Source organism: Caretta caretta, chromosome 1 (assembly GCF_965140235.1).
Source record: "Caretta caretta isolate rCarCar2 chromosome 1, rCarCar1.hap1, whole genome shotgun sequence".
Classification (NCBI taxonomy): domain Eukaryota; kingdom Metazoa; phylum Chordata; order Testudines; family Cheloniidae; genus Caretta; species Caretta caretta.
Window position 1 is genome coordinate 267,367,106 of NC_134206.1, and position 24,750 is coordinate 267,391,855.

General features: G+C 38.6%; 1 protein-coding gene across 2 annotated transcripts in view; it reads right to left on the reverse strand.

Annotated features, from left to right (window-relative positions):
* Nucleotides 1-24,750, reverse strand: part of SCYL2 (SCY1 like pseudokinase 2) — a 53,276-nt gene that overhangs the window by 8,155 nt on the left and 20,371 nt on the right. For both annotated transcript variants that reach the window (XM_048835470.2, XM_048835469.2), the window contains exons 4-17: nucleotides 23,876-24,020; nucleotides 22,404-22,553; nucleotides 21,205-21,426; nucleotides 19,654-19,770; nucleotides 18,860-18,985; nucleotides 17,777-17,953; nucleotides 16,386-16,508; nucleotides 14,448-14,561; nucleotides 10,431-10,563; nucleotides 6,705-6,823; nucleotides 5,415-5,515; nucleotides 4,576-4,642; nucleotides 4,358-4,447; nucleotides 2,526-2,645 (exon numbers count right to left, since the gene is read on the reverse strand). In XM_048835470.2, the coding sequence (XP_048691427.1) occupies nucleotides 2,526-2,645; nucleotides 4,358-4,447; nucleotides 4,576-4,642; nucleotides 5,415-5,515; nucleotides 6,705-6,823; nucleotides 10,431-10,563; nucleotides 14,448-14,561; nucleotides 16,386-16,508; nucleotides 17,777-17,953; nucleotides 18,860-18,985; nucleotides 19,654-19,770; nucleotides 21,205-21,426; nucleotides 22,404-22,553; nucleotides 23,876-24,020 (1,804 nt within the window). The remainder of the gene's footprint in view (nucleotides 1-2,525; nucleotides 2,646-4,357; nucleotides 4,448-4,575; nucleotides 4,643-5,414; nucleotides 5,516-6,704; nucleotides 6,824-10,430; nucleotides 10,564-14,447; nucleotides 14,562-16,385; nucleotides 16,509-17,776; nucleotides 17,954-18,859; nucleotides 18,986-19,653; nucleotides 19,771-21,204; nucleotides 21,427-22,403; nucleotides 22,554-23,875; nucleotides 24,021-24,750) is intronic.

Consider the following 24,750-nt stretch of genomic DNA (forward strand, 5'->3'; position numbering starts at 1 on the left):
AATATGGGAGACATTCATTGATAAGCAAAGTGGGTATACGCAGATCAAAGGGTGTAAAAAAACAAGTCCATCCTAGTTTAGCGCTGCACAGAAAGGTTTTCAATAATATTTTTCATTCAGTAATGGTAGGGGGGAAAAAATCATTTTTTCCTTCCCACTCTTTCTCCTCCCCACTTACCCCACAGGAAGAAGGTGTGTCAGGAAGGAAGGAAGGAAGACAAAGACAGAAAGGTCTTCTCCCTCCCCCCCTCAGCACTCCTTCCCTCCCCCATGTTAGAAAAAATGGGGAACGAAACAAGTCCTCTTGCCCAGAGTTTTTCACTAAACCTTTTCTTGACCAGCTCTACTTTGAACAGAGTTTAAATTAATCTCACATAAGAGGCGAAGCTACGTTTAAATGAAATTACTTTAATGAGATTTATTAAACTTTTAAAGAAAATTAAGGTACACAAAATATTTACATTAATATGTAAATCATGTTCTGATTATCCCACCAAAATGAAGAAAAGGTTGCTGTAATATTCTGAAAGCAAGATGATAGCCAGAAAATATCCTTTGTTTGTATCTACCATCAACAACAGCCACAAACAAATCAATGTAACTTTTTCAAACACCACCACTGCAAGCTCTTCTTGTACCTAAAAATCAAGCTGGGTTTTTTTCCTCTGTTGTACATCACCAGACATCAACAATAAAGAAACTTTCTGGAGTCATGTGAACTGACAGGGGATGAAACAGCACCCCAGAACAGATTCCCCAAGCAAGAAGCAGGCTGAGAATGAGACCCCAACTCTGGGTCCATGAATATTCTTCCAGGAGATATTGAAAGCACCCAAGAACCAGATTTCTGTGCCAGAAGAGGCTTTCACCTCAGGACATCAGTGATCAGGAGCAGATTTACCTTGGAATAAACCATGTGGTGGCATGGGGCCCCCAATGACAGGGGGGCCCCCAAAGTGCAGGACAAATATCTGACAACCTGCCCCCAAATCCCGGCTGGCGGTGCAGCAGGGCTCAGGCAGGCAGGCTGCCTGCATGCCGTGGCTGGTAGCCCCACGCCGCTCCCAGAAGTGGCTGGCTGCTGGCATGTCTCTGCGCGTCCCTAGCAGGGGAGGGGAGGTGGCTCCACGCACTGCCTCTGCCTGCATACAGAGACCCACTGTCCCTCTCCCGCCAAGGGGCGCGCAGAGATGTGCCAGCAGCAGGGCTAAGGCGGTTCCCTGCCCGCTCTGTCTCCCTTCTTCCATGCTGCTTCACTCCGAGAAGCGGCCAGCACGTCACCGTGGCCCCTGGGGTGTGTGTGTGTATGGGTGTCTCCGTGCACTGCCCCCGTTCCAAGCACTGACTCCACAGCTCTCATTGGCCGGGAACTGTGGGTGTGTGTGTGTATGGGTGTCTCCGTGCACTGCCCCCGTTCCAAGCACTGACTCCACAGCTCTCATTGGCCGGGAGCTGCGGGGGTGGTGCCTGCGGACAGCAGTGTGTGGAGACTCCCTGGCCCCCCACACCTAGGAGCCAATGCCAGAGAGGTGTGTGCACAGGTCACTCTGGGAGCCGTGCCGCCAGAGGTAAGCGCCTCCCCACTCCTGCATCCTAACTCCCTGCCCCAGCCCAGAGCCTGCACCCCACAACCAAACTTTCTCATTTACTTCCCATTACTTATAATATAGGAGGATGAAGAAAAAAAAAGAATGAAGAAAGAGGTGGAGGGTGAGAGAAGATATGAGAGAATGTTTTTTCTTCGCTGAGTCCCGAGGGTGGGGGAGGGGTCGCCTGAAAATGCACACAGGGCCCCACTTACTCTAAATCTGCCATTGTCAGTGATATCAGCAGGCTTTGCTTTTGTAGACTGAACTCCAGACATTCTTTCCTTTATTGAGTGACTATTTGCTCCAATCTCATCTTCATCAGAACCTCTCTGATGCCAGCCTTGCTCTACCTACCCTCCATGCTCCTTGCTCTCTTCTGTCCTCCCTCTTTCCCAATCACCTTTTTGATTCTTTATCCTTAAATATCTCCCATCCTTCTATCCCTTTTCCTTCACACTTGCTAACTTATTTCCTCCTACCTTACACAGACACGACTTTAAAAAAGTGTAATGAACAGCATGCAAACCACCACTCTGCTTTGCTTATGTGCTGCATTCCTGTCCTCCTCCCTCCCTTTATTTTTATTTATTTAGGCTGTGAGCTCCTTGGGTCAGAGACTGTCTTCCTGTAAGCTTGTATTGTACCTAGAACAATGGGACTCCAAATCATGATGTTGCCTCTGGACACTACTGCGTCATAAATAATAAATATAATTAATATTGATTTTGAGGCACTGGGCAGAACACAAACACAATTTGTTATTATTTAGCTACATTGACTCTATGGTATCGACACTACGAAAACAGGGAGTGGGGGAAGTCAGTAAATCAAGAAGGTAAGAAATAGAAAATGATCACTTTCATAACACATACAGAACTTGCAAGGAGATAGGGGCAAGGTTACCATGGAAACTGTTCAGTAGAGATCTTTTCTCACCTGTTTGACTGGAGCTGTGACTGCATGTGATTGAGGCTTAAGTGGTTGCTGGTTTTTCAATTTTTGTGCCTGTTCTTGTTCTTTTGCTAACTTTTGTTTCTCTTCAAGTGTAAGTGATACCTTTAAAACACAAAGCATTAGCATTAACATTGGAGTATGTCTCATGACTAGTTACTTCATTTATAATATATGAAATCTAAATGATAATGCTAGCTATTTAATGATACAGTACATACTTTTTATTCCAAAAATAAACTTCATTTCAAAACTAGCTAATGTTGCTAAGTGACAAAAACTTATCATAAAAACCCACCACATTTAGAAAACCCAAGTAGCTAAAAAGCAAGGAAATGAATTAAGGATATCATAAAACTAACACTGCCTACATAATTTCTCACCGAGTACGAAGAAATGGCTATCACAACACAGCTGCCTTATCTCTGAACCATAATTTGCTGGGTTTTTAAAAAACTCAACATATTTTATGTAGGTATTCTATTTCAAGGAATAAATGAGAAATATCAGCTAATATAATCTGACAAAATTGTGAAGTTGTAATTGGTGTTTCTTGGAAGAATTGGTGTTTCTTGAGAATAATGTATGTGTAGTTTGATAGTCAAATCTAAACTACCAATTTACTGTAAAATTAAGTTTGTATCTGTGGATTGTCATTTGAACTCAACAGTGTGTCATTAATATAAAACAGAGACAAGGTAGGTAAGGTAACATTTTACTGGACCAACTTCTGTTGGTGGAAGGTACAAGTTTTTGACCTACACAGAGTTCTTCAGGTCTGATGAAAGAAATCAGAGTGTCTGGGCTAAATATAAACTAACAGTTGGCACTCTGACTGCTTTCCCCAGATCTGAAAAAGAACTCTGCAGTTTTTATGTTCTTACCTCTCATCTCTCTGGGACCAACATGGCTACTACCATCCTTCAAACGAATTACAGAATTATATAATTTATGTATTTCTTCTTCAAAGGGTTCTGTATTTATATTTTGAGATTGCTGAAGAAAGCTTTTAGGATTTAAATTTAATTTTTGTTGATGATGGGCGGGAACCTCCTTTTCAATCTATTTCAAATGAAGGAGATGATTCAGAAAATTGGGGGGAGGGAAGATTATATTTCTGAATTTCTTTTGGCTACTAATATAATTATATAATTATTCAGTAGCTGAAAAAACCTCAGATAGAGTATCAACTCTAAAAGCAAGCAATCTGGTTCCTTTCATTTTTTGCCTCCTTTAGCTTTTTGCCATCATGTTTGCGGTCTCAATTTTTTAAAATTTGCCTCTGCCTCCTAATCCAGCATTTGGTTTTTCTCTACATCCTCTTTAGTAACCTTAGGTTAAGGTTGCCTGAGGTAATGTAATAGAAAACGCAAATCAACTACCTACATTTTGCTATAAAGTTTTGTTGGTGGTGAAGTAGGAAAAATTAGTTGATATTACTTGCTGCTTATACTGCTGGTGTCACAAACAATGTCAGTTTTCGGTAAAACTGTTTCAAAGAGACTCAGGAACATAATGAAGAATTTAAACATTTCTCAATGCTCCTCACCATGTGAAAAGAAAAGGAGTATTTGTGGCACCTTAGAGACTAACCAATTTATTTGAGCATGAGCTTTCGTGAGCCACAGCTCACTTCATCAGATGTGTGATATCACCATGTGGACATTCAGAGTGCAGTGCTGAGGAAAACTGATCAGTTATTCTCTTTAAGCATTAAAATGTATGATAGGTGTTTACATGCATACTTTTTCAAACAACACAGGCCTTTGGCTTCCAACACATCTGGATAACAAAACACCTTCAGAAAAAGAGCTTACCTTTTTCTGTTTTGATGAGAGCCCATTTTCTTTACTATGTGATCTACTAGTTGGAACGTCATTTCCAGCACTGTTAAACACCTTGTCAATCTGTTCAAATTGAAAAAGATTATCCATGAACAATTTTAAATTTTGTAATTTATGATTAAGATAAACCAAATATTGCAGAGATCATTTCAAATTTGATGCCTGTGTGTATGCAAAATATTGTCTCTTACCTGATTACTTGTACTATTAGATTTTGTCTCTTCAGATATGTTCATTTGATTAGTTATATCCAAAGATCTGTAGTACAGAGTACAAATATTACAAAAAGATGGATCCCAGTCAAAGCAATGACCCTAATTCAGCAAAGTTCATAATTCTACGAGAATTAACACAAAAGAAAACTTCTCTTATCACAGCACTGTTGTATTTAGAGTGAGCGTGCATACATGAGACACAGATTAGAAAAGGCAGTATTTAAAATTGTAGTGAGTTATTTAATGCCAATTTCAAATACTCTTTGTTTCTTTCCTAAACAGGAATAGATATGTATAGCTAGTTTAGTTAAATTGATTTAAACTCATGGTAAATCCCATACAATATCCCTAGAGTCTTCAGTAAGTTTTGTTCATGAAAGAACTCAAATTTTCTCCAATGTAATTTTTCAGTCCTCAACAACTGTTTAAATATATTTTCATACTCCAGAACTGTACTAAATAATGGAGATCTATAGTGGATTACCATATTGCATGAATTAGCTAGGAAACTGGAAAAAAAATCCCACTGAAAAATGTGGTTTAATTTTATTACTGTACAATTACTGAAAAAGTACTGTATTATATTTTATAAAACTAATTAATTTTTAGCGGCAATACAAGACCTCAATACAGGACGCAAATCTTTGCTGAGAAAGTGGTGGTGGGGAAAAAGACTGTCCATTTGTGAGAGTGATCAACGATTGAATTAGGAACTAGCAAGGCTCTACCGCATGTGCTGCTACAACTAGAGGTGTTTCACATTTGCTCATACAGGTGGAACTGAACTTCATTACAACACACACACACACACTTACTTTTGCTGTTCTTGCATAATATGAAGTTGTTCAAGTTTGGTCTTATGTTCAACCTCCAATCTACTAAGCATATCTTTTATGACAGAAATGAAGGAATTAAACTATAAAGGAAATGGGTGAAAAGTTAAGATTTTGCATTGTGATGGTAAAAATATAAAAAATGTATTGTGTTCTAACATTTTTATTGCTAGAAATCCAGCTATATAGAACTTTAAACAATTGTTCAGTATAAAACCTATATCAGGTGTGCACAGATACAGGAATTTTTCTAAAATTCACGTTTCTTAAGTGTGTTTTTTTTACAGCAATATATTTGCATTGCTACACTACTGGCAACACTTGTAAACAAGCTGCGAGTGGAAACATTAAGAATGCATTCTAGCTTTTGATTTGTACTGTTTTAATGTTAGGTGGTTAATTAAATTACCAGGACATTTAGAAGACATCACAATATTACTCCATGGCCCTTTTGTTTCTGATGCTTTGATTAAATCCCATTACATTTTGTCCTGAATATTTTATGGCATATTTGAATGGTATCGTATGTTTCCTAATGTAACATTTTCCATCAGCCTTATAACGTTAATCTTGTTTAAATTTTTCCATAGTGTTTATATTCTACATGCATCATCTGCAAACTCAGACAGGTTTGTAGTCAGTCTCTTGAATAAATCATTGTGTAAAAACAACAGATGAGTAAAAGGAGTATGGATCAGGGAAGTGACATGCTGACTTCAATTCCTCTATTTTTAGTCCCACGGTTTGAAATATTTACTTACTTTTTTGAGTGCTGACATTCTGGCTAGAAAACCAGAAATGCTCTAAAATGCCAGAAAGTAAATGTAGGTCTGTTAGATGTTATTCTGAACTACATACTCTCTCGTGCCTCTATTAACTATAAGTCAAGACTGTCAGCTGATAATTTCTTACATTTGAAGGTATGTAATTCAGTCACTAAACTATACTGGATTTTATTGGCAAATAGTAGTGAAAATATTCTAGAAGCAGCTTTAATTTAAGATAACTAATGGATGCAACAGGTTTAGCGATGAAAACATCATCTTTAGAATCTTAAATTAGAATTATTGACCGGATCCACTATACAAATATTGCTCTTTAAGCCTATCAATTCTGACAATATCACTGTAAGCATTTATCATTGATTATAGTCACATTGAAATGCACTAACATATAAACTATTTTGTCAGAGAACTATGTTAATTTTGTATCTACTTCTAGACCAGCTCATTAGGTAAAAGTGTGCAAAAACAATTAAAACTGTGTTCATACCTGATTGAGATTAAGATTGTTCTCAATACTAAGAGGAATTAGATGGGGCAATACTTTTCCTGCAAGTTGTTCTTTGGTAATTCCCAACTTCTTATGAGTAAATGTACATTTGTAAATACCTGGTATAGAACATCAAAATAGCAAGATCAGTAGTTTAGTAGTTAATATTGTGAATGAGCTCCAAGAAAACTATACATATTGTACGTACTGATAATAAAACTGAACACAGGACTCAAAGAGGTCAGACTACCAGGGAAAAATCTGTACATAAAGAAACTGATTAATTAGAATTCGTTAGAAACTGATTTGCAACTAAACACAAAACTAGAAAAAACAAAGGTGAAGGACTGAAGTACTGAACTCCAATGTAACCTGGGTACAAAAAGACATGGTTTCCTAACAGGGGCGGCATTTCAGATTTTGATGGTGGTGGTGGGACTTTAGGCACCTGAAAACTCTAGGATTTGTAAAGGGTTTGGGGGCAGATAATTTAGAAATTATTTGATAAGAGCACTGTATCTAATTCTTATATAAAAGAGAGAATTAAATAAGTATTAGACCCACTCAGCTCTAATACTAACATGTTCTCACATCTTGTGTCAAGTCACTTAGACACTGGTTAGGTTTAAAATTTTAATATATATTCTTACTTTGTTACTAACTCATGAATACAACAATTGAAACAATTGTAGAAAAATCTAGATTACTTTCTATCACTTTTTTGCAGTTCACCAAGCTCGGAAGAGATGATTTAATTTTGGAAACAACTTACTAGGCCAAGGCCCTGTGAGTTTATACTGCACTTGCCTGGGGCTCTAGGGGTTCTACTTCCATTTAAAGGCTAGTTACTTTCCAGAAAAGTCTTAGACACAACACTACAGTGACTGAGTTGCAGTTCTCACTGGAGAATATTTAAAACCAAACAGCAAGAACATTCCACATTTTCAAGTTGAGAAAAAATTTGAGACTTTGGAAGTATATCATGGCCACTGCAGGCAGGAAAAGAAAATAAACAGGTACAGGAGCTCAGGGCAGCTCTTCCTCTTGAAAGAAAGTTGGAGGGTCAAATCTTCTAGTCCTTTATCCAGTAAAACTTCTATTGCCACCAGTGCCTCCAATCATAGATATTAACATGTGCTTAATAACTATACACTTCATACTTAAAATATCTAAGACATCTTATCCAGGGCTACACATTTTATACACATTGGCTCAGGGACAACATTTTCTGGCATATTCTGAACACTGCTGAGCACACAGATGGTCCCCAGTGAATAATACAAATCAATGTCATAATAATAGTTGACTTTATGGACTCCGTGGATGCAATTTTTGTCCTTTGTTCTGGAATTGGCCTGGATACAGCTAAAACCCTAAGAATTTGAGGTATAAACACATCTGATACTTATATGACACTTTCTGATTCCTTCCTTTTATTAAACTCAGAACAAATAATTATTTTTCTTTAAAATGTAAAACTGCACAGCAGCCATTGCGCTACAACCCAGCATGGGGCAGAACTGTTACCTCTAGGAAATTAAGTGATCTCCTCTCATTTGACTCTCATTCTCCATCCTTCCTGATCTCTGTGCTGCTTTTCATGCTGTCAACCATGACATTCATCCCAATCACCTGGGACCATTTGCTGGAGTCTCAGAGAGCTGGCCACCTTGGTTTTGCTCCCATCTATCAGAGTCCTCTTTTTTTGCAGCATGCAGGAGAGAGAGAGGCTGGTCTGCTGGATAGGGAGCTACCCCTGAAAGACCTGGGTTCTACTCCCCCCATGGACTTCCTGTATGACTTCAGGCCAGTGCCTTAGGGACAGAGTTTCAAAAGCTTTTAGGAACCCAAAGGTGCAGCTAGGCATCTAGTGGGGTTTACAAAGCACCTAACCTTCTAGGCACTTTTGAGAATCCCATTAGGTGCCTAAATACCTTTGAAAATCTGGTCTTCAGTCTGTATGTGCCTCAGTGCCCCTTCTGTATAATGGGGATAACAGCACTGCTCTACCTCACCGAGGGGCTGTGAGGAGAACATGAGAACAGCCATACTGGGTCAGACCAAAGGTCCATCAAGCCCAGTATTCTGTCCTCTGACAGTGGTCAATGGCAGATGCCCCAAAGGGAACGAATAGAGAGGTTATCATCAAGTGATCCATGCCCTGTCACCCAATCCCAGCTTCTGGCAAACAGAGGCCAGCGACACCATTCCTGCCCATCCTGGCTAATAGCCATTGATGGACCTATCTTCCATGAATCAATCTAGCTCCCTTTTGAACTCCATTATAGTATTGGGCTTCACAACCCCCTCTGGAAAGGAGTTCCAGAGGTTAACAGTGCGTTGCGTGAAAAAATACCTTCTTGTGTTTAATAGAAAAAAGTTAAACATTGTAAGGCACTTTGATACTACGGTGATGGGACCACATAAGTCCCGGTGAAGATTTAAAGGGCCCAGGACTCCTGCTGCTGCTGCAGTAGCAGCGGCTGGGAGCCCAGGGCCCTTTTAAATCGCTGGGCCCCAGGGTAACTGCCCCTTTTCCCCTGCTTCCCTGTCGGCAAAAGGGGAGCGACGTTAAAGCACTGCCGTCAGCTGTGTACGGGCCCGTACCGGTGGCCACTTCTTACCAGTATGCTATAACAGCCCACTTTCACCTCTGTACTACCTGTAGTTAAGAGCTCCACCTGGGGACTTGCACGCCTCCTGTACGAAACTCGGGGGGGGAGAGGGGGAGGAAGGTTCCCCTCCCCCCCTCAAATGGTACCCTGACTTTCTAACATTCAGAACAAAAGAAAGGAGTAACTGGGTGGCTCAAGGTAACTTGTGGCTGTTGAACCCAAGTGACACCCATATACTCAGAGTTCATAACCTGCCCCTGGCAACCGTGAAAGTTTTGCTGTCTACTTGCTTTCTGGAGGGGTTCCTTCTGGAAGCTTAGGCCTGTATTAATCAAGAGGTTTTCAGAGTTTATTTCTACATACCACTCCCAGATTAAGGCTTTATTCTCCACTGTGTCTGAGCAGAGCTTGGGAACAGTGCAGATGGGACATCAACAGGGAGATAATTATGACTCCCTTATTCTCAGCCAGCTGAGATCAGTCATAGCTGAGCCTCATTGTATGCCCCTCCAGATATACCCCTGCGCTGCTTTCTGGGCGATATAAGTGGTGGAGCCACCCATAGCAATAAAGATTCCCCTCTGCAGAGGAGGAATTCTTCTGGGACATTTTCCAGTCATTTTGACCTAATTTTATATAACTTAAGTGTCACAAAGTAAACTTGGTGGATCAGAGAACCCAGCCCAAAAGAAACTGCTTAAGAGAAATGCAACTGGACAGTGTAAGGGGATTCTTTGCTGGACAGCAAACCTATTTGGAAAGTCCAATTTTACAGCTTCACTACTGAAGAGGAAACAGGAGGTGACAGGGATTTATAGTGCTCTCCGGCAGATTCTCTGCAGCTGTGGAAACCAAAGGACCCATAGAAGATCCACAGGTCAACAGCTGTGGAGGATACTTGTGGCTGAACTGAGCCCATAGACTACAAATACATCGAACAGAGAAGCATTGGAAATACAATTTGGAATAAAAGAAAATCTCTGAGAAATCCAAAACAGCTAATAGGCTTTTACATAAATTGTTAGCCATGGAACACATACAGCACTTCCAATATGCCATATAGAGATTACAACAACAAAACTAACAAGAAGGGAAATTAAATATTCATTACCTAAAATTCCCATAAGCACTGCAGGTTCTTTGGATGGAATTTGTTGTAGAAAGGGTAGAATGTCATCAAGTACAAACCACTTATCCAAATATTCCAAAATCTTTCCTAAGCACACTAACGAGTTCACGCGGACCTATTAAATATGTAACAGAAGTTAAGTAGCATCTCTAACGTCTATTTTTGACTAAAAATAAACATTTTAAAATACATGAATTTTAAATCTTTATAAAAACAGATAAGATTTTTGTATTTAAACTTACATTTTAACAAAAGTGTTAAGACAGACTAAAATAACTGGACGAACTACATTTTTACAAAATTGAAATAGATAGACCCCAAAGTCCTCTAATACACAGTTATGATTAAACATTATTGTAAAAATAACATCTTGAACCACAGAAATGTAGGGCTAGAAGGGACCTTGAGAAGTCATCAAGTCCAGCCCCCTTACTAAAACAGGACAAAGTAAACCTAGACCATCCCTGACAGGTGTTTGTCCAATCAGTTCTTAAAAGCCTTCAGTGATGGGGATTCCACAACCTCTCTTGGAAGCTTATTCCACCACTTAACTACTCTTATAGTTAATATGTATCCTAAATCTCCCTTGCTGCAGATTGAGCCCATCACTTCTTGTCCTCCTTTCAGTGGACATGGAGAACAATTGATCACAGTCCTCTTTTATAAACAGCCCTTAACATGTCTGAAGACAGTTATTACGGTCCCCACTTCAGTCTTCTTTTTTCAAGACTAAACATGCCCTGTTTTTTTATCCTTTCCTCATAGGTCAGATTTTCTAAATCTTTTATCACTTTATTGTTCTTCACTGGACTTTCTCCAATTTGTTCACATCTTTCCTAAAGCGTGGCACCCAGAACAGGATGCTACACTCCAGCTGAGGCCTCAACAGTGCCGAGCAGAACACATTCTTACATACAAGTCCTGTTAATATACCTCAAAATATTAGCTTTTTCCCCCACAACTGCATCACATTGTTGATTCATGGTCAATTTGTGCACCACTATAGCCTCCACATCCTTTTCAGCAGTCCTCCCATCTCACAAGTTATTCCCCATTTTGTAGTTGTGCATTTGATTTTTCCTTCCTAAGTGAAATACTTTGCACTTGTCTTTATTGAATTTCTTTCTTGAATTGTAGATTTCTGACTAATTCTCCAATTTGTCCAGGTTGCATTTTGTAAGCACACACTCTGCTCCATTATCCAAGTCATTAATGAAAATATTGAATATAGTACTTGAACCTAGGATTGACTCTCCAGTGGGACTCCACTAGATACGCCCTCCCAGTTTGACAGTGAATCATTGATAACTAAGTATGGTCTTTCAAACAGTTGTGCACCCACCTTATAGTAATTTCATCTAGCCACATTTTCCAAGTTTGCTTATAAGAATATCATTTGAGACTGTGTCAAAAACCTTACTAAAATCAAGATACATCATATCTACTGCTTCTCTTCTGCACCTCACCCCACCCACTAGGTCAGTTACCGTCAAAGAAGGAAATTAGGTTTTTAGCATGATTTGTTTTTGACAAAACCATTCATCTACCCACCTTATTTTACTCTAGGTGCTTACAAATTGATTGTTTAATAATTTATTTCAGTATCTTTCCAGGTACCAAGGTTCAGCTGACTGGATTCCCCATCCTCTTTGCTCCCCTTTTTAAAGACAGGTACTCTCTGTTTTCCCTTCTCCAAGTCTTCTAGGACCTCACCCATCCTCCATGAGTGTTCAAAGATAATTATTAATGGTTCACAGATTTCTTCAGCTAATTCCTGAAGTACCTTAAGATGAGTTTTATCAGGCCCTGCTGACTTGAATGCATCTAGTTTATCTAAATATTCTTTAACTTGTTCATTCCCTATTTTGGCTTGTGTTCCTTCCTCTTTGTTGTGAATATTAATTGTGTTGAGTATCCAGTCAGCATTAAGATAGGCATTAAACAACTCAGCCATCTGGATGTCATCTGTTATTAGGTCTCCTTCCCCGCGAAGTAGAGAACTTACCACTTTCCTTCATCTTTCTCTTGCTCCTAATGCATTTAAATAAGCTCTCCTTACTGCCTTTTTTGTCCCTTGCTAGGTGTAACTCATTTTGTGCAGCCTTTCTGATTTTGTTCCTGCATCCTTATGCTATTCTTTTGTACTACTCCTTATCAATTCATCCATGTTTCCACTTTTTGTGGAATTCCATTTTGATTTTCAAGTCATCAAAGAGTTTCTGATGGAGCCATATTGCCTCTTACTATTCTTCCCTTCACACTAGAATAACTTGCCGTTGTGCCTTTAATAAAGTCTCCTTGAGGAACTGCCAACTCTCCTGAACTTCTGTATCCTTTAGATTTTCTTCCCTTGGGACCTTCTTCCCTTGGGAGTTTGTTAAAGTTTGCTTTTTTGAAGTCCAATGTGCTTATTCTGTTGCTCTCATTCCTTCCTTTCCTTAGGATCTTGAAATCTATCATTTCATGATCATTTGCACCAAAATTGCCTTTCATTTTCAGATTCATACTCAATTCCTCCCTGTTGGTCACAATCAAGTCTAATATGGCTGTCCCCCTCATTACTTCTTCCACTTTCTGAAACAAAAAGTTGTCCTCAATACATTCCAAGAACTTATTGGAAATTGTGTGTTTTGCCTTATTACTTTTCCAACAGATATGTGTGTGAAGTCCCCCATTACTACCAGGTCTTGTGTTTTGAATATTTCCATGTTCCATACAATGTATATCCTCCACAACCCATTTGTTTTGCTGAAATGTCAGAGCAAGTTTATTTTAATTTCCAGTACTAAACATAACCTGCTTGGGGAAAAACAACACATTGAAAATATTCCATTTTGCAAGAGACCAATTCTGATATTAGCTCTTTTCCGTTATCAAAAATTAGAGTGGGAAAATATAGACTGTACTACTCTTCAGTACAGTTCATCGACTTGTGTTTGATATAGTCCCCCAACAGAAAGTGTATTAGAATTAAACTAATTCTACACTTGATATTATGCACTAGACACACTATGATAGAATTTAGTGTTCTGTTGTGATATTGCCTTTGCAGTGATCATGAACAATACATTCTTGCTGTAGTTTACTAAATTAAACAGATGTCATTGAGAGTGATACAGAACCATAAGTGTGTACAAGTCACAATGTAGAAACTGGAGGAACCTGCAGTATCCTGCAGGACTCCTTCCCACACATCACAGCTTATGTCTTGGATTTCCTCAGAGAATAAGAAATTTGCTCAAAGAATAAGAATGGTTGCTAGGATGATTTAAACACTGCTGCTTTGCTTCAAAAACCTTTTCTGAACATAAATAAGGCTCAAACAAATATTAGGACTTTTTTTAATAATTGGTGTCTAAAAGTTAGGATCCTAAGTCCATATTTAGGTACCTAAATTACTTGATGGGTACTTCATTTTGAAAAATCTCTTCATTCTAATCAGAGAATCAAATAAGGCTTAATGCAGTTCAAAAAGTGTGTGTGAAATCTACTTAACTGAAATGGCATATTACTTTATCAAACAGACTCAACGCTGAATTCAAGAATACCTAATCACTTCAATTATTCACATTTTTGACAGGACATATCTAAAATGGGGAATAGGGGGAGAAATCCAGAAAACTACTTTGAAAGTTTATATAATTCATATCAAGGAGCACTAGACAATTACTTTTCACATTAGCTAGTTTTCTCATATAACAAAGAAGTATATAAAAAGAAAATCCAGAACAGTTCTTTATAAAAACAAAAGAAAGTTTTGCATCACTGAAACACAAGTGATTGCATATTGGTTTCTGAACAAACAGCAATACTTTTAGAAAAAACTGAAGTGAATGCATACTATTATGGTAGGAGTTGCTCTGTTTTCTGTACCAGGCTCTTGCTTTCCAGCAGCATGTTGATAATAATTAAAACAACAGAAAAGCCAAAATGATCTGAGCACTATTTTAATGTTTTGGGAGTAGGGGATGGAGAGATCAAGAACATTAGTTTACTTACAGCAAGAGAGGAAGTTTGCAAACATGCATTTTTAATTCTTGGTATTAATGCATTTTTCATTGATGAGTAGTCTATTAGGTTGGCAAACGTAGGAATTATGTTAAGGCAAAGTTCCTGTAAGCAAAAAACCACAGGAGTTTTTAAAAACTTCACTTTACAGTAAAATTAGTAATATATATACTGTAAGAGCAAAAATATTAGTTAAAACGTTCTCAATACTCCTCTTCAACAAACAAACGTGGTCACCTAATTGATCCCCAACTTATTTTTAAAAAGCTAGAACTTCAAGCAGTCTGATTTACTAAAAACATATACTTTTATATTATAGAACCACCATTCAGTTACCATTACTACATGCTATATTAATGAAAACTACACTAGTACTACTACGACTAGTGCTAAAGCATAATTTGAGGATTCATGCCTGAAGAGTCCTTTGAATGAAAAGAGCTACATTAGTATCATAACTTCAAAATATCTGGATCAAGAAAAAGGCTTACATTTTCACAAAACAGTACTTTACAGAAAGCTAGTTTTTAATCACAGAAAAGCAAAGAATTAAAATATATATTTCACTTGATTTGTTACATGAAAAATAAATTCACAACAACAACAACATATGTGACAGCACCTAAAATGCCACCTGACTACTACAAAAAGTGTCTCAGCAGTAAAGAAGTATCCAATTAGAATAATTACTTAGACTAAATTATAAATAGTAAAACTAACCTAAGATACAGAGACAGATAAAACCTGGTTAATTTAACTCCAGTTATCTAAAATTCTAGTTAAGCCACAGGTCAGTTACTTTCCCCCATGACTTCTAGGCTTTGCAGGGCTGAAGCCCCCATTTATCCAAGGATTTTGGAGAGGCTTCTGGATAACTGGAGTTTGGCAGTACACAAAAAGTAAATTCCAAAAGGCAAAAGATAATAAAGCAATAAAAAATACATTAAATACTTATTTAGGCAACAGGCCTGAACAGAAAGTGTCACTCTGCTTGAAGAAGTTTTTCATACACTGGAAAACAGTGAATCAACAACATCTGGCATGATTAGGCAAACACCCATGTTTTATTAACTGATCTCTTTCTAGTCAGGTAGGGAGAAAGTCCAACAACATATTCTGGAATTAATGCATAAACCTGCAGGTATGTTGCACAAATTTTAACTTCCTCTTGTAAGGAGAGAAAAGTTGTAAGGAGGGGTGGGCAAACTTTTTGGCCCGAGGGCCACATCGGGGTTCCAAAACTGTATGGAGGGCTGGAGTAGTGTATTAAATTGCTCCCCATAAGAATGTACTACTTACAGTGTACTACTTATAGCTGCCAGTCCTGGTGCGCAGCATGGTAAGGGGGCGGGGAGGTTGGATAAGGGGCAGGGAGTCCCAGGCGGCCTTTCAGGGGGTGGGGGTGTGGATAGGGGTCGGGGCAGTCAGGGAACAGGGGAAGTTGGATAGAGGGTGGGGTCCCGGGGTGGGCGGTTGGGGGGGGTTGGATGGGTCTGAGGGGGGCAGTCTGGGGGCAGGAAGTGGAAGGGGGCAGAGGCCAGGCTGTTTGGGGAGGCACAGCCTTCCCTACACGGGTGTAGTGTATTAAATTGCTCCCCGTAGGAATGTGCTACTTATGGTGTATTACTTAAGGCTGCCAGTCCTGGTGCTCCATAAGTAGCACATTCCTATGGGGAGCAATTTAATACACTACACCCGTCGGCTCTCGCAGCCCCGCCACACACAGCGCTGATGGCATGGTGAGCCAAGGCTGCGCGGGAGGGGCCGGGGGCTAGCCTCCCTGGCTGGGAGCTCAAGGGCCGGGCAGAACGGTACCACAGGCCATAGTTTGCCCACCTCTCTTGTAGGGTATACATAATTTGACAGTATCCCTTCACAGCAAAGAGGAAAGTTTTATACACTATTAAAGAAAAACCATAGTTACTGCACCTGAATCTGAATTGAAGGTGCTTCTAAGGCTCTATAAACCATTGGAAGAACACTATTCTTTATTTCATCTGGTGGAGTCTTGGTTAGGAGCAAATCCATTTTTTGCAAGAAAATCAACAAAATCTATAAAACAAGACAACAGAATGTTATGAATACCACAGATTTTACTTCTGTAACATTACACTTTCAATTTGAAGTTTATTATTGCAATATAGTTTTGAAACATTAACAAAAGCTTTCTTATAACAGAGTCAATGGTATTTACACTCACCATGTTGCTAGCCTGAAGGCATGGAAGATAAAATAGACACTTGGACATGTTATTGGATTTTTGAAACAGCAAATAAAAGTTAAAACAAATATACTGACCCTTTTATAAAACAACAAAAAAACCCCACAAGCCTTGTGGACTTTTGTCTCACAATTCCAAAGTAGTCCATTATTAAACTTGAGCTATAGAAACACACTCTTGACATACATAGCATTATGGAAATCACTAGTTTCCAAAGAAACCTTCAGTCAAATTCTGCCTTCTGATGCATATGTGCAATTCCCAATTACTTCAACTGAAGTTGCACATATGCATTAGAAGGCAGAAGTTGGACCTTACTGAAGGAGCACAGCATTACAGTGACACTATTGGCACAAAATAGGTTTATTCCTAAAGTGAAACCAAACTTGACATAAAAATGTGTAATTCCCCAAGCAAAATACTTCACCAAGGTAACCTCATTCTTCTTCTGAAAAGCAACACTAGAACCTGTAATAAAAATCTCAAAACCCAACAGCTTTTAAAGAAGACAGAAAGGGTTGAGGAAGTGTCTGTTTGGACATTTGACATACACCATCAGATAGCCAGACATACTACCACCTAATCATCTGAAAGTTCTTTTGGGGGGGGGGGCAGAGGGGGTCAACCTTTACCAAAGATTCCTATGTTCCCTCTTTGGGCTTGTCAATACCAGCAAAAAAAAAAAAAAAAAAGTGGTAGCAAATTTATCCAGTATTGTTTAGTCCTGCTCAGAACAGGCCTGATGATAAATTACAAGTCTGATTTTTGTTACTCTAGACTCACCATATCAATACAATATTACGCTTAATGAAAGGTCTATTGCCCCTTCAGAGAGCGAATGGTCTGCCATGCTAAAGTTGCATTCCAGACCAGTCAAGGGCAGGTGTGCTACAGAGGCAATGGGCTCAGTGCATTTCAGAGGACGAAATGCCTTGCTTCACTCAAGACTGATCTCTCTGGACAGCTACAGAGCAGAACTGAGGTTTGGAAGTTTGTGTTGGATTGGAACAAGGAAATAAATAGAAGATTGATTAGGATTTTGTCAGGAAAAACCTTGAAGGAAAAAATGAGAAAAACTTTGAAAACAACATTAATCTACCTGGATTGGTTCTTGCTGTTTAAAAACAGGGCCAAGATCAGGCAGAATTAGCTTGATGTACTCTTCTTTGGTGCACTCCTCAGCAATCAACAGAACATTAGGCAAAACAAAGGGTACCATATCAGGGTTCACAAACTCTGCAGTCAAGTAAGGCAAAATCCGCTGCACTATAACACGCTGAGAAAGACAAAGAGGTGTGGTTGCTTTGCATTGCAATAAAATACTATTTTCTAAATTTATTTCAGCCAAGATTTTCTTCATAAAAGTCAGGTTTATACAGTAGTAGACAAAGGCAACAATCAGTCCTGAACCTTACTTTAAGAGTAAACTTGCTAAGTTAAAAAAAAAAAAAGACATTACTCAACATTAGATCTTCCTGCAGTAGGATTGTAAACGGAATAGTTCAAAAAGAAAGTTTAATTAAAGATGTAGAAATTTAATCACCCGGGCTACAAATGTTGTTATTCGACTATGTGGTAAACAAGTATTTTTTCCTTCTTATTTTCTTTGGGACTATAAAAACTAAGATTAACAAAAAAGGGAAGGGGATGGGGCCAGTGTTATCATACCATCTACCTGCCATACAGGAGAAGAAATTTGGACTGACAGTCTCTAGCTTTCCAAGCTGTCTGTGAGAATGAAAAGCACAATGGGCCAAGCCCCCTTGGGGAAGAAAGCTTTGCATGACTCAGCAATAAAGAAGCACTGACTAGCTCTAAAAAAAGAATTCAGTAAGTCCAATTGCACTGGAAGGATAGGGACTTGAAAGATGTGGATTGTAAAGCAATGGGAATGGGGAACTTAGGGAGGAAGAGATCTTCTGTTCCAAGTGGGACGAACCCAGAGGAGTTAAGCGAACTCTTCAAGGCAAATTTCGCTACCATGAGAGTTCAAGGTTGACATTTTTTCTTATCTCCAGGAGTATCAGCAGCTGCAGGGTATTCCCACATAAAATGAGTTTGTCATACCTCTTCTTCTTCCCTACTATGTTCTACCAATCCCACTGCAGTCCATTATAGAACGGACGTGCATAGACTCCAATACTCTTTATTTTAAAATGATAAAAGATAAAGGAAAACAAACCTTTGGCAGTTTTGGTAGAACCTTTGGTAGCCCTTTAAAAAACTGTGATTTCTGAAGATTATCCCTTTGGAATAAAGAATCAAAATATTGGAGTGTCATTGCCCCAACATCATCAAAGAAAGGTACCTAAAAATAAAGGATAAAAAAGTGTGATCTTTGCGAGAAACCACCACCAATACTACTGTAAATGTAACATATGTAAAATAATGATCTAATTTATCTTCTCAAATACATTATAATCAACATGCTTTTATCGTTAAGTGGCTACATCTAACAAATAGAAAAGTACATTTTTACACAATAAATAGTATTGTGACTGACAGGTAAACTTCATCATTAAAACAACTGACTGTTTGAGCCAAGCTTTTTAAAGGAAAAACTGATAATATTTGTATGGTTGATATGATCTGTCTAACTTGGTTTATTTTATATGGAAGAGAATTATTTATTGCATTACAAAAGCTCGAAGAATGAAGACAAGTTTTAATAAAAGAGCAACCTTACCAAGAAGTACTGTATACTTATTACTTCTACATTATTGGGCTACTTCCTAGACTACCCAGTCTTTGGTTACCTCCCTGAGAATTTACAGCCCTGCTTCAATACATAAAGTGAATGTGAGAGTCATAAAACAAAAGGAAAAGTAGTACCTTTAAGGACAACAGAAAATAACTAAACATTTTAAAATTTCAATTGAAAAGAGCATCAGCTAAAAAAAGTGCATATATTATTTGCTTCTAATCACACATTATTAGCCCTGTTTCGTGCAGCTACAGTATTTTCTAGGCACTCACCTTTGTCATTTGATCTGCATCTGGTCTGACTGCAGGAGCTACATTTAATAGTAGTTTTACATGTTCACGTACTTCCTCTGGTATATTCTGAAGTGTACTGGAGCCTAAGCGACTCAGCTGTACAAATAATTCAAGCACATGATCCATGAATACAGAAAACTCTACATACTCATTTTAAGACAACTGATTTGATGCCTTCTTAGTTCTACTTTAAACAGGCAAATTTTAGAAAATGTAATTTTTATAAATGCAAGCACAAACTCCAGCTGTGGTCATTCCTACCTCTTTTCTTACAGAGGCACTGCATGCTGGCACTGGTTTAAAGCCTGAGTTTACTAAGGCCATGTCTACACGTACAGCACTGCAGTGGCACAGCTGTACTGATACAGCTGCGCCACGGCAGCGTGTGTGGTGAAGATGCCCTATGCCGATGAGAGAGAGCTCCCCTGTCGGCATAATGAAACCACCTCTGCGAGCGGCAAAGGTTTACTGTCGGGAGAAGCTCTCCCACTGATATAGCGCTTATGTCGGTGTAACATGTCGCTCAGTGGGGTGGAATATTCAAATCCCTGAGCAACGTAAGTGGTAGTGTAGACATAGCCTAATTCTGTAGCGCAAAGGAACTCAACTGTATGGCTCACGGCCTCTTTAATAGTGCATTGTGATCTGTATGTCATGATAGAGCTTTAAACGTGACTAAGGACTTGTCTACACTGGCAATTTACAGCGCTGCAACTTTCTTGCTCGGCGGTGTGAAGAAACATCCCCGAGTGCAGCAAGTTTCAGCGCTGTAAAGTGCCCGTGTAAACAGTGCCCCAGCGCTGGTAGCTATGCTTCTCGTGGAGGGGGTTTTTTTAGAGCGCTGGGAGAACTCTCTCCCAGCGCTCTGCCGTGACTACACAAGCCACGTTAAAGTGCTGCCGCGGCAGCACTTTAGCATTGCCAGTGTAGACAAGCCCTAAGGAACATCAGTATAACTCAGCATCTCTTCTCTTCCTCCAGCAGACAGGAGGTGGAGAAAGAAAAGTTAATTTCTTTTTCTCTGAAGATAAGTGAGGAGGGCATCTTTCCAATTCAACTGTGGGAGGAAGGGAGGAGTCACCCACAATTTCTCACCTGTGGGTGATTTCACCACCTTTTATTTAAACTCAGCAATTCTCACATGCTAACACAGTTGTTCATTGTCCTGTGGTTGATATCCTGTTTGCTCTCCTCACAGTCAGAGTGGCACATCATATGTCTATCCCCTATTAGCAGCATATGGAGACATAAGGAGCCCCAGGTAGAATGTCAGCACTAGTAGTTTATTCAGGCAATTTGAATTATGCATCTATTTTTATTCTAAGTATTTTATAAAGACTGATTTTAAAGAGGTAGCATGTATGATGTGACCTATTATTGTAACTACATTTATATTGTAGCTCTCGATGTTGTATACTACATTGAGATATCCATTTCTTTTCTTTTTTAAAGTAGCAATTGCTTTTAAACATTGAGACATTTAAAAAGTGATAATCAAATTCAGAACATATTGCTAAGTATAGTAGATACCTGATCTAGCTGTCTACTGAAACTTTTATAAATATCTTTCTTGTTGATCTCAAAAATAGGTTTCCCTTTATTAAATACTGCATACGTGACAGCGCCTAAAGAGTACATGTCACTGGCAGTCTCGCAGCTCACTGAAAGGATGTATTCTGGTGCCAAATACTCAGGATTTGGAAGACACAAGGATGGCAAGTTCGGGTCCCATTCTTTACATAGGAACTTCAGCTGTAAGAACAACAGTGAAAGAAAATATAGCAGTTGAAGATTTTAAATTGAAAATTACTGAATAAGCAGCAAGCAGTCAAATTCCTTCAAATTCATCATAAGTAAAACAACAGGGACACAGTGAAGCAAAAGTGATTAAGTGGCTATATAGGCTAAATGGTTATGCTTTGACTGTTGCAGATATCACACCAAGATGATATAGAATTATGAAACTTGATGAACATTTCAAAGTATGGTTTATATATTTAGGCATAAATTAATCTTTAGAAAAAGAGCTACAGAAAATATGCTACTCGTTTTACTTTATGAAATTAAATGTATTTCTGGATAAGAATTGCCAGTAATACCAGGAACACTGCACTCTGTGGCAGGACGGTAGCCTTGTCCATTGGGCTGTTATTGGTTTATCTTGGTGCCAAGAGTGGCTGGTGACCTGCTGCCTCAAAAACGTTGCACTAGGGGAAAAGGTGGCATCCTCCTGTACTGACCTACCAGTAGATGTAGATGCTGTACTCTGCACAGACAAATGTCACATCCCATTACTAATTCCCTGAACTATTTAGTCCCTGTTAATCCACTCTTAAGTTTCTGTTAAGCAACAACTATCAAGCATGTAGTAGTTCTGCAACATATGTGCATGGGGCTCAAGGATGAAATCACACTCATTTTTAAAGTACAGTACAAGGAATTTTTCACTGACCACTATACTAGGACTAGAACCCAATCCCTAATTTAAGGATGCCAGCTCAAACTCATTTTCAGTTGTAACTCAAGGCAGAATTTGAACTCAGACCTCCAGAAGTAAAGGGCTGATGACCTATCATGTCATATAGCCTCCCCTCTTTTTTTTTTTTTTAAATAAAGAGGTTTAGAGAAATTAGTACATGATACAGTACTAGAATTAGTAGATCATGCAGCCTGCTTTAGACACTATCTACATTTAAAGTAAAAAGCAGACAAAAATAAAGCCTTATTACCTCTTGTTCAGATGGATTTGTTGACTGAATACAAAAATCAAATCCCATAATTTTCCATGCTCCACTTTTATTCAAAATTATATTTTCAGGAGTAATGTTTCCATGGACCATTTTCACACTGCTGTGCAGAAAGGACAAACCTTCAGAGACCTGTTAACGAGGAAAGATTATTTCAAGTTTTTTTGCATATATTCTTTCAAAACACTTGCAAAATATTTACATCAATTATCAGGTGTCATTTATCACAGCAAAGTCTGACTTCCCATGCTCAACTGGCATGTGTTAACTAAGGAACAGTCAAGCCAATCTACCACAAGGGAAGAAAAAATTTCACTCTAAAATTTTTGAAAAAAATTAAACATGTATCAAGCAAGCCAAATTCAGGTTGAGAACTTGCTCATGGAGTTACTAATGCCACGTTAACTATCACAGGGCTTGAAAAACCCACTTGCCCAGGATGAGTTGAATGTTCACCAGATGAGTTGGCTGAATGGGGAGCCACTGACCGCTGTTTGCTCGTTTCTTTGGTTCATCTCTTACTCTTCTCAAATATTAATGCAAAGTAGTCTCGAAAAATTACTTTTTTATGATCACCATCATTGGTCTTCAGATTACTTATCAAAAGGTATGGCCCACAGGTGATTTTTTTTTTTATTTCAGAAGGGTAACTCCAGGCTGAAACCTTGTAGGATAGTATTTAACCTAAAATCAACTATTATAAAAATATACAACCCCTGAAAAACTGTATGTAATGGAATTGACAGCAATTCCTTGAATACCTCAGTGATAATCAGCACCACTATAATGTATTATGTCTGGAACTAATACAGTGTTCTGTGCCCTCACCTCGCTTTTCTCCTCCAGGAGATGGACTTACACTAAACCGCTCTCTCAAGGAGAAGAAAATAGACCAAATTTGCCAAGGATGGCAAGAGGAAAAACAGTATGGGGTAAGGCATTGGATAGAGCTAGACTCAGGCTATCTATGTTCTATTCTCAGCATCACCACAGACTTCCTGAGCAACCTGGAGCAAGTTACTTAACTTCTCCATGCCCCAGTTCCCTACATAAGAGATAGGGATAATAGTTCCCTTCTCACAGGACTGTTGTAAGGATAGATTCATTAATGTATTTAAGGTGATCAGATACTATAGTGATGTCCATTATAGAAAAACCTATAAGTAAATTTTAAAAAGTTAACACTAATATAACTGGGTTTAACACCATAGACTTAAATGGAGTTGAATGCACTTACATCAGCTGTGAATTAAAAAAAAAAATCTTATCAATCCTGAATGCTCTGATAGAAATGTCTTGTGCTTTTAGATAAATAATTCCAGAATTCCTAACCAAACTGTTACCCACATGCTTATCTTTATCCACAGTTACTCATATAGGTAAACATGTGCATAGCTGTTAGCAGGATTAGGGCTTAAATTTGTAAACCAATAAAGATAAAACCATTAACATACCTGAAGCAAGCCATATTTGGTTTCCACATCATAAAGTTTGTATTCCTTAATATCAGATGGTAAAGGAGAGGGTAGATTGTCCCAGTTGCCAAGAACATTAGCTAAACTTGCAAAGACTGGCTCTGTACAAAATGCCAGGCAATCTCTAAAAAGGGAAGAGGTATCCAATATATCCAGTAAATACATTTAATAAGCTCTTGGTCATGATTTTGAATTACAGAAAATAACTTTCACATGATATATCACCACAATAATCAATATTTCTTAAACAATGCTATATGTCAGCTTTTGAAGAATAGCATCTCAAATATTTTAATTCTGTAACAAGATGTCTTGGAAGCACACTGGAAGTCAGAAAGTGGTATTGGTCAGAGTAAGGCATTTACTACTCTGTATATAGTACTAAAAGTGTGCATAGTGTTTGATAAAGAATACGAATATTTTCCCTGTACTGAGCCAACACAACAAAGGTGTAAAGTAGGAATTCATGTACAAGTTGCAGGATCAGGCTTAGTTAGGACCAGGATTGATAAGATTCTGAGTAAAGCAGCCTTTGTGTACACCAGTCAGCCATAAACCAGAACATTAGGGTCAAAGCCTATGAGACCAAAGTCAGCACCAAACTAGAGCCTTGTTCATAGTGGTAGGCAGAGAAAATAACTGAAAATAAAAAATTCAGCAGAGCGGAGAATATGTGCTGACCAACAATTAATGAAGCAATTGTTGAATATTTAGTGACACTACAAAGTATACAATTTTTTATGGCAAAAATGCTTGAAACACTCATCAAAACAAGTGCACAATAAACATAGCGTAACTGCGTCTTCATTTACTCTCTCCCTTCATCCCTCACCATGTCCCCACCTCCTCTTTCC